The sequence below is a fragment of the Micrasema longulum genome, unplaced genomic scaffold (assembly GCF_059751315.1).
Source record: "Micrasema longulum isolate JH-2025_06_02 unplaced genomic scaffold, ASM5975131v1 h1tg000811l, whole genome shotgun sequence".
Taxonomy (NCBI): Eukaryota; Metazoa; Arthropoda; class Insecta; order Trichoptera; family Brachycentridae; genus Micrasema; species Micrasema longulum.
The window spans coordinates 22,491-37,803 of NW_028278003.1; the positions used below are offsets into that span (position 1 = coordinate 22,491).

Genomic DNA, 15,313 nt, shown 5'->3' on the forward strand with positions numbered 1-15,313 from the left:
ACATATTACGATTTACTGCTCCATTAGATCCAAATAAAACTTCTGACCTAGTGGCCGATAGTTTTGTTGATTGTATTTTATTCATGCTTTTTATCGGCAAGGTGTTGTCATATCAATAAATGACCTTTTTTTATTTTAAATTTTAAATTCGGAGCTCGATTGTTGTGAACTCCTGAATCTCATTAACTTTAAAATACCTAATCGAGTCACTAGAAGTACGGAGTTGTTTGCAACGAGTACATACGTAGCTACTAACTATGCACGACACTCCGATTCCGCGTTTACATTCCTTAGCCAACAAATTTACTTGTGAAATAGACATTTTTAATATGACAATTATCAATTTTAAAATGTTCTTAAATGCACTGTTTGAAACTAATTATTAATGTCGTAATAAAACTTTCTTTTTCATACAATTCTTTCTCTGTTTTTGATGTGTATTATTATTTATTATTATCTTCTTCTGAAATTGATGTATCGAATATTTTTGTGTACCAGATATTATGTTATTGTCTTATATATACTAGACTGTAAACTAATTTTTATTATTTGTTTTTAACAATAATTTGTTGATACCATTTTTTTTATACTTATAAGTATATGTAAATGTGTTTATTTTTTTGTTTGAATTCTTTACAAGTTATTTACTATTTGCTTTTTAATTCAATTACTTTTCTTAAATCCATTTCATTTTATTTTTTTTTTCTTTTTTACTATGTAAAGTTTTACTTTTAATTTTGCATGGCAGTATGCTTTTTATTGTTTCTACATGTATAGGTACGAAAAAGCGTTGTTTATCTTTTAAATTTTTACCCACTATGTTTGTGCTTACCTGTATATTTTTTGTAAATGCCCCTTGGGCGTATTGTAAAATTAAATAAATAAATAAATATTTGGGGGAAAAACATACAAAATAAATGTTTATATATTTTACGCTAGATAAAAATGAAGAAAACAATACACATGTATTAACAAATAAATAAAAGATAAATATATTTTTTTTCAAAATGATAACAGTGAAAAATAAATAATAAACATCTTTGACAACAATTTTTAGCTCCAAAATTAATACTAGAACTTTTATAAATATTATATTTTGAAAATAAGTTAAAAAATAATACAGTTGATCACAGAATAAAAATTATGCTTGGTGCCAGTTGCACCCACGTTTTCATCAAACGAATTACATACTTTTTTACAAAAATGTAACAATTATAACTTTTGCTTTAATAATACTTTTTCATTGCAACTGGCCTTCAGTAAATAATATGTTGAAAATTCATTACAGTTTACATAAAGCAGAAAGGATTATAGTAAAAACTTTTATACATATTTTTTTTTAATAAGGACCTATATAAAACAGTAGCATGTATTTTTTGAGAGGCACTCTTTTTATTCTTATTAGGGATAAAATTTGACTTTTTTACGATTATTAAATCGTTTCACCAGCTGTGGATTCAAATAGTTAAATTGCAGGCATCAAATATTTACGAGGGGATACCCAAAAGTAACCGGTCCATTTTTGTGGTAGGAGTTTTTGTAAGTTTTTTGAGACTGTTGTTTTTTCGATGGATGATCAAGCGCGGCCATGAAGTTTTTCTCGGGAAAACTGGCACAGAAACTCTTGAAATGTTAACAACGGTCTACAAACATAATGTTTTGATTTGAGTGGTTTTCCCATTTTCAAAGAGGCAAAATATTAATTGATGACCAACCTCGCTCTGGGCATCCTTCAATGGGCCGAACCAATGAAAATGTCGCTAAAATTGACCAAAGCATTCTGGAAAACCGACGACAGATCATCAAATAAGTTGTGAAGCTATCTGGAGTGACTTGGAGTTCAGTGCAGGGATTTTTAAGTAAAGATTTAGAGATGAAAGGGGTGACTGCCAAATTTGTTCTCACACAGCCCTCTCATAAGCCAATTTTTCACTCTCCCTATTCACCCAATCTAGCCATTTGCGACATCTTTTTACTGCATCTCATTAAAAGAGTAACGAAAGGATAGTGTTTTGCCACTGTTTGCTGAGGCGAAGAAATAAACGACTGAGGTCAAGCACCATGGAAGACTTATTTCAAAAATGTTTTCATCAATGGAATAGAATATTGGACAAATACATTGGCTCCAATGGACAGTACTTAAAAGGTTATTAAACATTTTTTGTAAAATAATGAATTAAATATATTTTTAAAATATTGGTCCGGTTTCTTTTGATTGTCACCTCGTATGTATTTATTGATTACAACAGTACATATTATATTACATAAAATATTAACATATCCAAATATATTGCATCAATTTATAATATTTTGTTTATTTGAATTTCTAAAACACTTGCAAACATAACATTATTAACAAATACTTTTAATATCATGAACAAGAAAATATTTGCTCCATGTTTGCTTATCCCAGAAAAATACTCATAAAACACACAGTCCTCATGTTTAGATTATAAATGTAAATGTACCTAATTCAATAAAATTACTTACATACATACATAGGGTATGTGAAAACTCATAAACTAAAATTTGAATGATGAGTGTCGACTAGGAAAGGTTTAAATTATTACTTTGTCACAAATAATATTATCTAGATATTTAAAAGGAATTTTTGTGCATAGAATAATTAAAAATATGCACCTTATAATACCCGTTACTAATAATATTTATTTATCGCATACAGCAATTTCATGTCATTTTAGTATAAGTATATTCATATGCAAATAAAATACATATGAACTTCTATGATTATTTATTAATAATACATATAAATTACTAAATATATTTGGTATATCTAAAAATATAATAGATGCTCTATTCTGAAAGCATGTAAAATAAAACTTATTTTATTTTGTACCCGATACACAAAATATAAATAATTTGAATTTGACTAGATAGATAATATTGACAAGAATAGGTTGCAAGTATGTATGGACATAAAATCCTATCGATTGATTGATTTTAAGAAGTAAAAATAAATATACACACATACTTCCTTATAAAACAATAAAAAGATGACTTTAAAAGTATTATATTTCACATCCTTAAAAATTCTGTCAAAAATAAACACCTAAGACTTAACATGTGAAGAATCAACATGCTTTATATAGGACAAAAATATATTATACAGCATGGTTACACCATTAATATAAAGAACTCTGAACTTTCCGGGGATGAAATAGAAATTGATGAACTGCGTAGGAGGCCAAACACACCAATCTGTCTGAAAAGTTAAATTCATAATTATTCAACAAAACTTATAAATAATTAGATTTTTTTTTTCAAAATAATCTAAATACAATATGATTTGACTTTGTACTAAACTAAAAGGCTTTATATACAGAGAGCTCAGACTCTAACATCTATAAGAAAAGACTGGTGAAATAATAAATGAATCTAAAAACTGTGTATTTAAAATAAGCAAATATATATTTGCTACCAGTCTGAAGATGCCCATGAGGTGATATTGTCAATTAGTTAAATAAGTAAGTGGAAGTGTACCAGGTATTTTATTTTAAAACTTATATGAAAAAGATAATTATAATGGAATTCTATCAAGAATTTTCAATAAATAACATAAAGCTGTATAATATGGATCAGAAAACTGATTAGAAAGTTTGGATTTTGAGTTAGAAATGCGAATGCAAAATTTTGAAACGTGTCCTAATTTTGATGCTATTTTTTACACAAAATCAACTAATTCTGTGTAAAAATCAAAAAGATCGCCTCCGTTCCATTCAGAATCTGTGCGCGCCTAAGCCCATTTTTGTGAATATAACGCGTATTTATTGCACATTACTTACTGCGCATGCCCACAGAAATATTCTGAGTCAGAAAATGAACCGTGTAATACATGAAGTTAAAATTTACAAAATAAGCTACATATAAAATTTCTTGTTTAGAATTCTGATCAGTGTGGCCTTGAATAGAATTAAGTAAAAAATACCTGATTGATCTCGAATAGCATTTTAAATACCAATCAAGCATGTTACACGGGTTCAAGAGAAACATTCCAATGAAATGATGAAACTGAATTCTGTGATGGAAAAAATACATAATACTAGATGTAACAATAAAAAATTTATTATTCTTTTGTGGATTTCTTCATTGAACTTAGAAGGAATTGAAATTTCAATGTCACTTATACTTAGTAGCTTGTGATGTAAATATTCAAATTGGAATGATATTATGCACATTTATCTACATAAAATAAGGTTAATGATTACATGGAATATAGAAGTAAAGCATTACTAACTATATAGACGGTCAAGAACTTTTGTCTTAATTCTGACATGCATCCTTCTAAGCTTTTTCCCTCCATAAGTCCCATTCCAGTGAAGAAAAGTACAATACAAAATGTCGAGGCCATTAACTGATCGACAATAATTTTTTTGGCAATCGTTTTAATAGCAGTTCCTGGCAAGAATTTATCTAAGTATAAATAAAACCAATGTTGCGGTGTACCTTGAATGAGACCAATAATAAACATGCGACCTGAAAAATATTAGAAATTATGTTTAACAATGTGACATACACAATAGAGAATTATTACTTATTGAATTTAACCCAAAAACCCTAACCATTTAAAACATATAAAGAACTTGATTGTTTCGGCATTGCATTGACTTCATACATTCTTGTAGCAATGTAACACTTTTTATTATAGACAAAACCACACTAATATTAGAAAGATGTTCATCGTAGTTGAACAATTTTTAACTTTGGTAGATTTTTGATGGAGAGGTTTCATGATTTGAATATACCACTCTTTTGCGGAATCTTCAGTCATGAGTAATTTAAATAAAATATTTTGAAGTATTTCCATACTTTATTATTACATCACATAAGATTTATGAAAAAAAAAACATTTATGCACATTTTCTCAGCAAGTCCATGTATGGTGAACCTTCAAACTTCATTCCTTCCTAAGTATCTCCAGTTTTCAATCCAATAATGGACTACTTTAAGCACTTCCGCATCAGTATTTAATGAGTCATCTTCAGCCTCCATCTAAAAATCTAGACTTTAATTAAATGTACTGGATTATTGATACTTTAGTATTTTAATAAAGAAAATATTAACGGGTAGTAGGTACTTCAAAATGTTTGTTTTATTTATTATCTATTTGAATTTTTTTTTAGTTTATTTGTAAATATAAGAATATTTATTTAAAGATAATAGAAAAACCATCATTGCAAGACGTCACTTGTTTTTTTTTACATAATTAGAAATTGAAAAAAAAACAATATAGGTATGCACCATTATACGAGTATTATTATATAATTATATTTTTATGAATAGAATACAAAATATATACATTTAAAAATTACTAGGTATGTATTTCATTAAACAGAAACTTAATTGAGAGAGAAATTAATCAAAGAACCTAACTACCAAGCCAGACAACTCAACTTTCTAAAAATTATTTAATTGAATTTATAAATGAACATATTTTGGTTTTCATATTTATTTTAACATCTGCCAATGGGTTTGTTGTATTAAAATGAAAATTACAACACTAATTTGAATAACAGGATAGGGTTTAAGGGTTAAATTATTTTTCGCACCAACACGATCCCATTCATAACGGCGGGGTAGAATACGTTGTCTGTATTCTATTTCTTGCTGTATCATATCACCAATACCCATTAATACACCCGAACTAATTGTGTTGGTTAATATAAGGTATTTTCCAAACAAACTACGCACATGTTTATTAAACGTAGTTTTTTCTCTAAAAAGTACCACAAAGCGAGATGGAAGAATAGGAACCTTTGAAAAAATACACTTAAAAGCCATTGATGAGAAAGTTACCACTTTTTTATGTACAAAAATTACTTTAAATGAGATAATTGACACAATATTTAAAAAAGAGCTTAGGCATGCCAATCTTAAGACTCTTGAATATAACTAACTGATGATTTGAATCACATTGCTATAAAAATAAATCAGAGGCATCGTCATCTCGAGACTAAGTAACTTCAAACTGAATGTCGAACTATTTTCTTTTTAGTATTCATAATCCTTCAGCGTATTAATAGATACAATATTATTTTAGATAACAACATTGTGCTGAGACTGATTTCATTAATCATCATTATAAATAATGATCTACTGATGTTAGAGCGATAAGTTACGCAGTTATATTATTAAGGTGACGATCAGTGGACCCGTGATAATATAAAGAAAGATTTTTTATGATAAAAATTGAAAATACTACTAGCATGTGACACATCTGCAAATTTACAGTGTGCACGTGACAGAAACCAAATGTCACAGATTATGCCAAATGCAGTGTTGCCAACTCGTCACGAGCAAATGTCGCTAAACGGAGGTTCAAAAGTCGCTAAATCTTCAGATGTTAGACGGAGGGGGGGGTGGTGGCGAAGGGAGAAGGGGGGTTGCTGATGGTATTTTTGGCGGCAGTTTGCACGATTACCTTCAAGTCCTTTTAAGTAATTAAAAAAAACATGTTTAGTTTTTATCTAATAGAAATTAAACTGGTAAAAGTAAGTAATGTCGAAAGTAAATTAAATTAGATAAAAAAAAAATCGGTGCTACTGATAAAAATATAGTCAGTAATTAATGATTTTTACCTTAATATTAATAGCAAAAATATTTAAGTGTGATGAACTACTCTTAATTAAAAAAAAACAGACACCATATATATTATATTAACAAAAAAAATACGGAACGCATATGCTATGCAAAATAGTAAAATAGCATCTCTATAGCCATATGCATTATAACAAAAAGGTATGAATACATTACGCATTACGTATTTTTATAACAGTGTAAAATAAAATAAAATAATTATAATTTTTATTAAAAGTAAGTAATATCACATAATATCATATCGTTAAATGTAATTACATGTCATATTAATGACAAAAATATTTAATTTTAATCAATTAAACTAGAAATGTCAGTCTTCCTATTCTTTTCTTTATTTTAAGAAATGAAATTTCTTCATCACAAGTGATTCCATTTTTACTTTAACTTTAACTTTTGACAGCTCGCTTAAAAGTCGCTAGAATTTATTTGTCGCTAAAAAAATTAAAAATTCGTTTTCAATGGCAAAATGTCGCTTAATCATGCGACGATGTCGCTAAATTGGCAACACTGGCTAAATGTCATATGTACAAGTCCTAATTGGCGCGAAGGACAAGCGGCGAGGCCAGAGACGAGGCTGAGCGGGGAACACAGGCAGATGCTGAGATTATACCCGTATAAAGATCGGAAAGTCTATCAGAAATATATGAGAATTACTTTTCCTGTCTCTATCCAACACCACCTAGGCACAGAAATACTGAAGGCCATTTTTGATGTTTGTTGACGTAAAAAATTTTTAGGTTATAAAGAGTTACCCATTGGTAGAGAAGATTCAGAATACCACCCCAGGGCTGTTTGGACATAACTAAAACATTGTTGATAAAACTAATTGGTATGAGAAATATGAATATTGAAAAATGGTTTTCTGGCGTTGCCTCGTAGGTGAAATAGATGGACCAGATGAATCTCACCCACATGATAAAGGTTTCAGCTCTTTTAATTCTCAAAAGTCAACAAATAGAAGAGTTGGGGAAATGTGAATGTTGGAACAAAGGCAGAATGGTGAATGTAACACAGTGTGTAAAGTGGCCACCAGTTAACCCTATATAAAAATGTATTTTAATAGACTTAAAAAACCCACCTCTTTTGATTACAAAACCGAAATCATTAATTTAGATGTAGTAAAGTATATTAAGAACCTTGGAGTTATTATGGACTGTAAACTTATCTTTAACGAGCATATTGATTTAATGATAGACAAGTCACTTAATCTATGGTTTTGTTAACAGAACATCCAGTGTCTTTATTGATATATATGTATACAGTCAAAGAACTCTATTGGTCACTTGTTCGTACTCTTTTAGAATACGCCTCGTTCATCTGGTCTCCCTTCTATATCATCATAATCATTCCTTTTCCGCACCTAATGGTGCATAGGGCACTGCATTGGTACACCAATCGCAGCATATTGTGATTATTTTTTGCTACATAAAGGTAAGATGATCAGTCTTACGATTCAGGTACCAGTCCAGGGACGATGAATATTCTGGAGTGAAAATACCTTTTCAAGAAATATTTTATATCAACCATGTCGGTAATCAAGCCCGAGACATCTTGCATGGTAGGCAAATGTGCTGACCATGAGGTTGACCATTAGATTTTTCTGTTAGGAGTAATAAATTAATATTTTCAATTGTATTAGATAGTTTCTGGTATTCTGCATATGGAAAAATCACCACAAGTGAATTTATTTGCACGAGTCCTACAGTCAGTCGCATTAAAAAATTAAATATTGTCTGTGGCTAAGAATATGATTTTTCGACTCTGTGACAGCCACCCTATTTACAGCATAAAAATAACATTGAAGGTCTTGATTTTTTCTCCTTAAGATACTTGCGTATCTACATTTTATTCTTAAGTGTATTTTTTTATAAAGCATGGAATCAAAAAAGCGTTTGCTACGTCAAAATGAAGAGAATTCAATATCGAATGCTTGAAAGGCCACCCGCGATGACAAAGTTGGCATTCGAGTGATATGTTAACAGTTTGAAGTATCCATAGGAACCCCACATGATTGTTTTCACGGTCATGCTGAAAAGGGGCATGAATGCATGGATGATACTATCTTTACCTCTGAAGAAGAGGAAAAACTTGGCAAAATGTGTTTTTTTTTTCTTCACAAAAAAGCAGTTCAAAAGGGTATTAAATTTTTTGTAAGAAAACCGCCAATTTAAAAATACGGAAGGGGTCCAGTAAAATATCGTTTCCTTTTTTAAAAAATAAATCTTACAGTTCTCTGAACCATTTCCTTCGAGTGCACGATAAACCGAAGATGGGCACCTTTTCGTGAATCCTTCATGCCATGTTTTACCTACCTAGCTGACTGTTTTTAAGGAGATTAACGACGTTCAGCATTTGCCCAAAAACAGCAAAGTTCCCAATGAAACACATAATTAATGCAAGATGGCTGACTACCGGGGCTGTGGTGGCTGAAATTAGAAACTAGGTGGCTGACCACTGGGAAATTGCAGTTTTTTAAATAAAAATATTTTGAATTTTAAACCAGTGAAATACGTTTCTATAACCAATAATTGATGGTTTCAAAGACCATTAACTGAAATTTGCCTATTTAAAATACAGGACATCAAAAATATTTTGAGATTATTTTATACTCGCTTCAAATTAAATTATTACTTAGGTGGCTGACTACTAAAGCTTTCACTTAACCGTCGTTACTGGAATAATTTTTGCCATTTAATATTCCGATCCGTTGCGCCGGTTACGAATTGTAAACCCGAGACATGATCTAATTTTTTTGGTGCAAGTCTTTCTAGATTTAAAATATCACAAAATTATATCAGTTCTTGTATTGAGATAGTAATTATTATAATTTTTTTTTGTCCAAGCTTTAATTTTCTTTATTCATATTTTATTTTGATTGTACCCGGACATATAATATTTTTTTTAAAAACTAACTCGTATATATTATAAGAAAAAACGTAATTACTGTTGTTTAATGGACTGAATAAGTCCGTAAATAAATAAATATATTTATTTGAAAATAATTTTTGTTTGTACATATTCTAACGGCTTTCACGGATAAAGAAAAAAAAATATAAAATGCTTTATGCTTACTAATTCAAAATAGTTTGAAATTAAATAATTTATTCAGTGTACTGGTAATTTCATTCGGAAAAGTAAATGTAAGATAATTGTAGTTTTATTATTTTAACCTTATTTGTTTGAAAACGGCCCTGCAAGATAGGAGGAAGAAAAGTGTCCTCCATGTGCCCTTTATCATTTCAATTATGTTTACATATTTATAAATATATAAATATATATATATATAAATATTATTTTTCTATTGATTTCAATGATAATTTTATTTTTTTATAAATGTGTGAATCTAAATTTGTATAATTTATATTTTAAGATTTATTTATATCTTACTATCTTTTTTACATTTTATTTTTTGGAATTTTATTATTTATTACTTATACCTTGTTTTTCTGAATTGTTATTAAATTGCATCACATGTCATTATAATTTAATCTAATAAATTTTACTACGTATTTTTTATTTTTTATTATTACGGCTTGACATGGGCATGCCCTAAAAAGCCTTAATATGTTCTAAACAAGTGTAATTTTGAATGAATGAATAAATAAATACTAACCCCGCTAATTGAATAAAATAATATTCTATACGTTGGCGAAACTGTTGGTCTTGTGATCCGCGATCCCCGGTTTTCTGCGAGCCAGAATATTGACGTTTGTGTGTCATTTCAGAATTTCAATTTGGTGAGATATTTAATATTCTATCAAAAATGTCACTGCGTTACTGTATGGGTTACACCTTTATCACATCTGCTACTACAATAATATCGATTTTAGTTCTTTATCATCTGCTAACTGGCCAGGGAGAAAGGGTTAGTTTCGGATGGTTTTTGGAAGAAACATCTCCATATTTGTGGGCTTCTTTGGGAATAGCTTTATCTGTAGCTCTCTCAGTTGTGGGTGCAGCTGCAGGAATACATACCACTGGTGTCAGCATTATCGGAGGTGGAGTGAAAGCTCCTCGCATCAAGACCAAGAATTTAATATCAGTTATTTTCTGCGAAGCTGTTGCAATTTATGGCTTGATTACGGCTATCGTGCTCTCCGGGCTGTTGGAAGAGTTTACCACCGTGGGCATGACCGAAGAAATAAAAACCTCCAACTGGATGGCAGGCTACCTGATGTTCGGATCTGGTTTGGCAGTGGGCCTCGTTAACCTGTTCTGCGGAATGGCTGTCGGTATTGTGGGATCCGGAGCGGCTCTCTCGGATGCGGCTAATCCGGCCCTCTTTGTCAAGATCCTGATAGTGGAGATTTTCGGCTCTGCAATTGGGCTTTTCGGTTTAATTGTCGGAGTTTACATGACATCCAAAGTAAAAATGGGAAACAAAATTTAATTTATCGCGATACGGATCTGCAAATTCCCAATAGCACAGATTAATAATATTTTGAGTATTACTGGATTTAACCCTCTATAGAATAATATATCTCGATCGTTTAGAAATTTCAACAGTGTTTTTTCAAATTGTTTTAAATTTATATTAATCCCGATAAACTCTCAATATTTGGACATACTAAAAATTGTTGATTAAAACAACTGGTCTAAGTAGAAGTATACAAATCAAAAAGTATTTTCAGGTATTGCCTAGTAGGTGAAATAATTTGGATGGATCTAACCTACGTTAATATAGGTTTCAGCTCTCATCTCCTAAAATTCAACAGAAATTAAAAAATATATTAACATTCCAACATAGGTGGAATGGTGAATGTTACAGCGTGTGAAGTGATAACTAAAACCAGCTATCGATGTCATAAGACCTGTCAATGCCTAGACATCCACATTCCCTTTTCATCTGCATCCATTGAAATTTTTACAAATTCTTGTAACATCAAGACAAAGGGATATTATGTTTCATTTAAAAACTCACATAATCAAGAAATTAAATGTATTTAGTTATTTTTTTGTCATACATATAAGGAAAAAAAATGTGATTTTTAATCACAAATGGAATGTAATTTCAAGCTCTAAATTGAGTAATGTTCATAAGTTTTCAGTGGCTTTCAGATACTTGTGATGTTTTTCTGTGCCATGTATTTATTGCTCTTTGTTGATGTTTCGGTCTAATGTCGACCCGGTTGATATACACTATAACAATGAAACGTCGGCAAAATGAATCGGGTTGTGGTCCCGTGGATATTGTTGCGGACTCGCGTATCGGAGGTCTAGGGTTAACATGATTCCCATTTGTCTAATAGTGTTATTTACAACTCGTTGAAAATGGCCCCAAAATTGAAATATTAGAGTAAATCATAGGAATGTAAAGATTCCTTTTTTATAAAAAAAAAAATAAGACATGACGCGACAACCCAGAAAAACATCACAATTAAGTCATTTTTCATGTCCCTTACAACTTAAAGGGCATAGTATTACTTAAATGTTATAAAGTATGTATTTTAAAAATCAATGTAATATTATTTATTTTTAAGCGTTAAATACCAGTAAAAAATATAATTAAATAAATCGCCTATGTTTTTTATGGTTTATCAAATTTAATATTTTGTAAGTACATGTGTATGTATATGTGGGTCATTATGAATCTTTACAATTCCCTATGGGACTGAAATATTAAAAAAAAAACACCTATTTCCCCTCAACGTCGGGAATTGAACCCAGAACCTCAGGCATGGTAGGTAAACACACTAACCAGTACACTACAAAGTGGATTAATCTCCACTCGATTTTCTTTTCCGGGGTTTTCATCTAAGAGTAACCATCGATTTAGGGTTCTGGTTCTATTTCAGAAACAGAACTATTCTTTCCGCCCAGATATGGGAAAAAATCACTTAACTCATAACTTCTCTAGGGAGTTTCGCATCTATGAAACATTATACTTAGTTAAGTATAAAATGTGCGAGGAGTCCTTGCCTTACAACCAGTTGTTCTTTTCAGTTGAATACCATAAAAAAGATGTAAATATATTTTTTAAATACCCATATTATTGATATCATTCAAGATACCTACATGGCAAATTTACAATTAATACCTTGTTAAAAAGTGTTACCATTTATACTTCCAAAGCAATTAAGCAAAGGTGGGGACTTCCCGTAGATATGTATTTTTATTAAGGTGTTTTAATGTATTATCATAATTTGTCAAGAGTGTGAAACAAATAATTTAAAAAAACTTACATAATATTATTGTGTGCTTTTGTAAATAGTTTTTTGATAGATAGAATTTATTCTTGTAAATAATTTGACTTCAATATTATGTAAAACAAATGATAGGCACAATATTGAGGTAATAAATTATAACTATACTTTATTGTTATGTTAGGCCCAAGGTGAATTAATCTTTGTTTTTCTTGTATTATTACAAATAGCCTGAATTTTATTTAAGTCATACTTTAAAAAAAAAAGCTGTGTCCAGACAAAGCACTCTCATGGTGACTTTTCAACCAATAATAATTTTTTTTCATTTTTAGAAACATTTTCCATTTCCTAATTTTATGCGGTATCTGTAAATAGCGTCAACTATTATGAGACCGCATATTGAAGATATAAATATACTTAAGTTTATTTCTTGGGGTAATTACTACAACCCGGTAACTTCAAAATCAGTATTTTTTAGTTACTCACTAAAAACACATTTGTATATTGATGGGTGTTTTGGTTATTTAAAAGTAGCAGTAACAGTTTCCATTTCACAAAACTGTCATAAATTGGTTTCTAAATAACAGTAGAGCAGTTTTGGCCAAAAATCTGATAGGAAGCACTGAAACTGTTGTAATTAAAACTGGTTTATTATATGTGGAACTGTTTCTAAAATAACAGTTTAGAACGGTGTGGGCAAACCCATGGCCACACTCGACTTCTTTTTATTTTCCATGGGGGGGGGGGGGGAGGGTTTGCCGCAGTTTTGCCTACGGTACTTGTCTGTTTTTTTTATAGAAACAGTTACATGAAGCCATTTGATAATATTGATTTCTTTTACTGTTATGTGAAACTGTTTCATTATTTTTTTCCCACCTCTAGTATATTCCTCTTTGAATGCTACTAATAGACACGTGTGATTCATTCAAACCATATAATGATTTGAATGCGTGACTCTTTTATTTGAAGCATTAATGAAGGAAAAAATGGTGTTTTTGGTGGGTAAATTACTTTTTGTATGTATGACATTGTATATTATGGTTAATAAAGATTTATTATTATTAATGCTTTATTAACCCACGATATGTAGTTTCAGTAAAATCATGATTTGTTATATGACAATTACTGCATTCCAAGATTATTGTAATATTTTGAAAGAAAAAAACACATTAATAATATGTAGTATATATCGAAATTATAACATTATTGAATATATTTTGCTTGTTATGTTTATTTTGAAATGTAAACCAGTAAGCTGTTTTAAGATTAGTCACAAATGTATAGCTATCTAAATACTTCAATAAACTACTCTAATCGCTGTTATTTGTGTATTTAAAAAAAAAAGATCCCAAGGAGAAGTGAAAAATTTTCTGGCTTCAATATAATCAGTAATATTGAGAAGGCAAAATATTTTTTTTCTGACCTTACTAAAAGGCGACAGGGTACAGGATCATCAACGGACGAAGATTAAGCGTTTAATGGAAGCCATGGGTGATTTGAGAAATTTAAGAGAAGAACCAACATTTTCAACGTAGTCATGCAGGCAATGAAACCTTTCAGGTATACAAGCTGAATTTATTGATAATACTGTGTCCCTTTTTGACCAAATATTGTAGCGTCAGCAAAAACAAATGTCTTTAGACAGCTTTTGAGTAAAACAAAGTAATCATGTACCACAAATGCCTAATGATGATGTGTAACATTGTGTTATAAATTTATTTGGGTGATTTTTTGGCATAGAATGCATTATCGTATTTTACATAAATTAAGTTGGGAAGAACTGTTCCGCATCACAAGATGTTGGTTTTTGTTGAGGTCTATGAAATCCCCAATGATGCCTCAATCTCGCGATTTGTCACATGTCGATCTTCCTTGATGAGCTTGCGCTTGTGCGATGTTGTCATCGATGTTTTCCTGGGTGACTGCTGTTTTTGGTGTACCTGTCCTGGGATCGTCGCTAAGATTCAGCCGTCCACGTTTGAATCTGCCATACCAACAGTTGAGTTTAATTTGCCTTCAACCATGCTGTATTGGTATGGTGATGAATATCTTTATATACACGGGCATAAGTTGTTGACATATATCCAAGATATTTAAAGTGTGACACCTTGGGTAGCTTTGTGTTATCAATATCTATATCACAGCCTACGTCTTCCGCAAAATCAAACTTAACTTGGCCCACATTACTAAGTGGTCAATCTTAAAAACATGAGTTTATTCCATTCCATAAATTTTAACAATCAGTTCAACTGTAAACAAGCATCAACTGGTCATCTTAATCAAATTAAAGACGGGCACTTGCGGAAGCATTATTAATAGGCGCAGGTGTAGGGATAAAAAAAAACACTTTGTCGGAGATAATTCTTCACTGTAATAAAATGATAGAAATAAGGGGTAGTTAAACTAAATTGTGTCCTGATGTAATAACTTATATTTCCATATAAGTTATTAATTTAAAAAATACTTGGTACACTTCCACTTATTTATTTTGACCAATTAGCGCTTTCACCCTCTAATGGGCATCAACAAAAAACATAAAATTTTTACATGTAGGA

At 30.4% G+C, this 15,313-nt stretch overlaps 2 protein-coding genes across 3 annotated transcripts; one reads left to right on the forward strand and one right to left on the reverse strand.

The window, feature by feature from the left end:
* Nucleotides 1-968: 968 nt before the first annotated feature.
* LOC148278892 (mpv17-like protein 2) lies at nt 969-6,416 on the reverse strand. Of its 2 annotated transcripts, XM_088230718.1 has the most exons (3): nt 5,568-6,289; nt 4,256-4,494; nt 969-3,223 (listed from the first exon to the last, which is right to left on the reverse strand). In XM_088230718.1, the coding sequence occupies exons 1-3, from the start codon at nt 5,797-5,799 to the stop codon at nt 3,071-3,073; spliced, it is 624 nt and encodes a 207-aa protein (XP_088086844.1). In that variant the 5' UTR covers nt 5,800-6,289; the 3' UTR covers nt 969-3,070. The 2 variants fall into 2 exon arrangements, 1 of the variants encoding a protein (XP_088086844.1); XR_015823046.1 differs by lacking the exon at nt 969-3,223 and having other exon boundaries at nt 4,364-4,494; nt 4,581-6,416.
* Nucleotides 6,417-10,280: 3,864 nt separating this feature from the next.
* On the forward strand, nt 10,281-11,898 carry LOC148278893 (V-type proton ATPase 21 kDa proteolipid subunit c''-like). Its single transcript, XM_088230724.1, has one exon. The coding sequence runs from the start codon at nt 10,379-10,381 to the stop codon at nt 11,003-11,005; it is 627 nt and encodes a 208-aa protein (XP_088086850.1). The 5' UTR covers nt 10,281-10,378; the 3' UTR covers nt 11,006-11,898.
* The last annotated feature ends 3,415 nt before the right edge of the window (nt 11,899-15,313 follow it).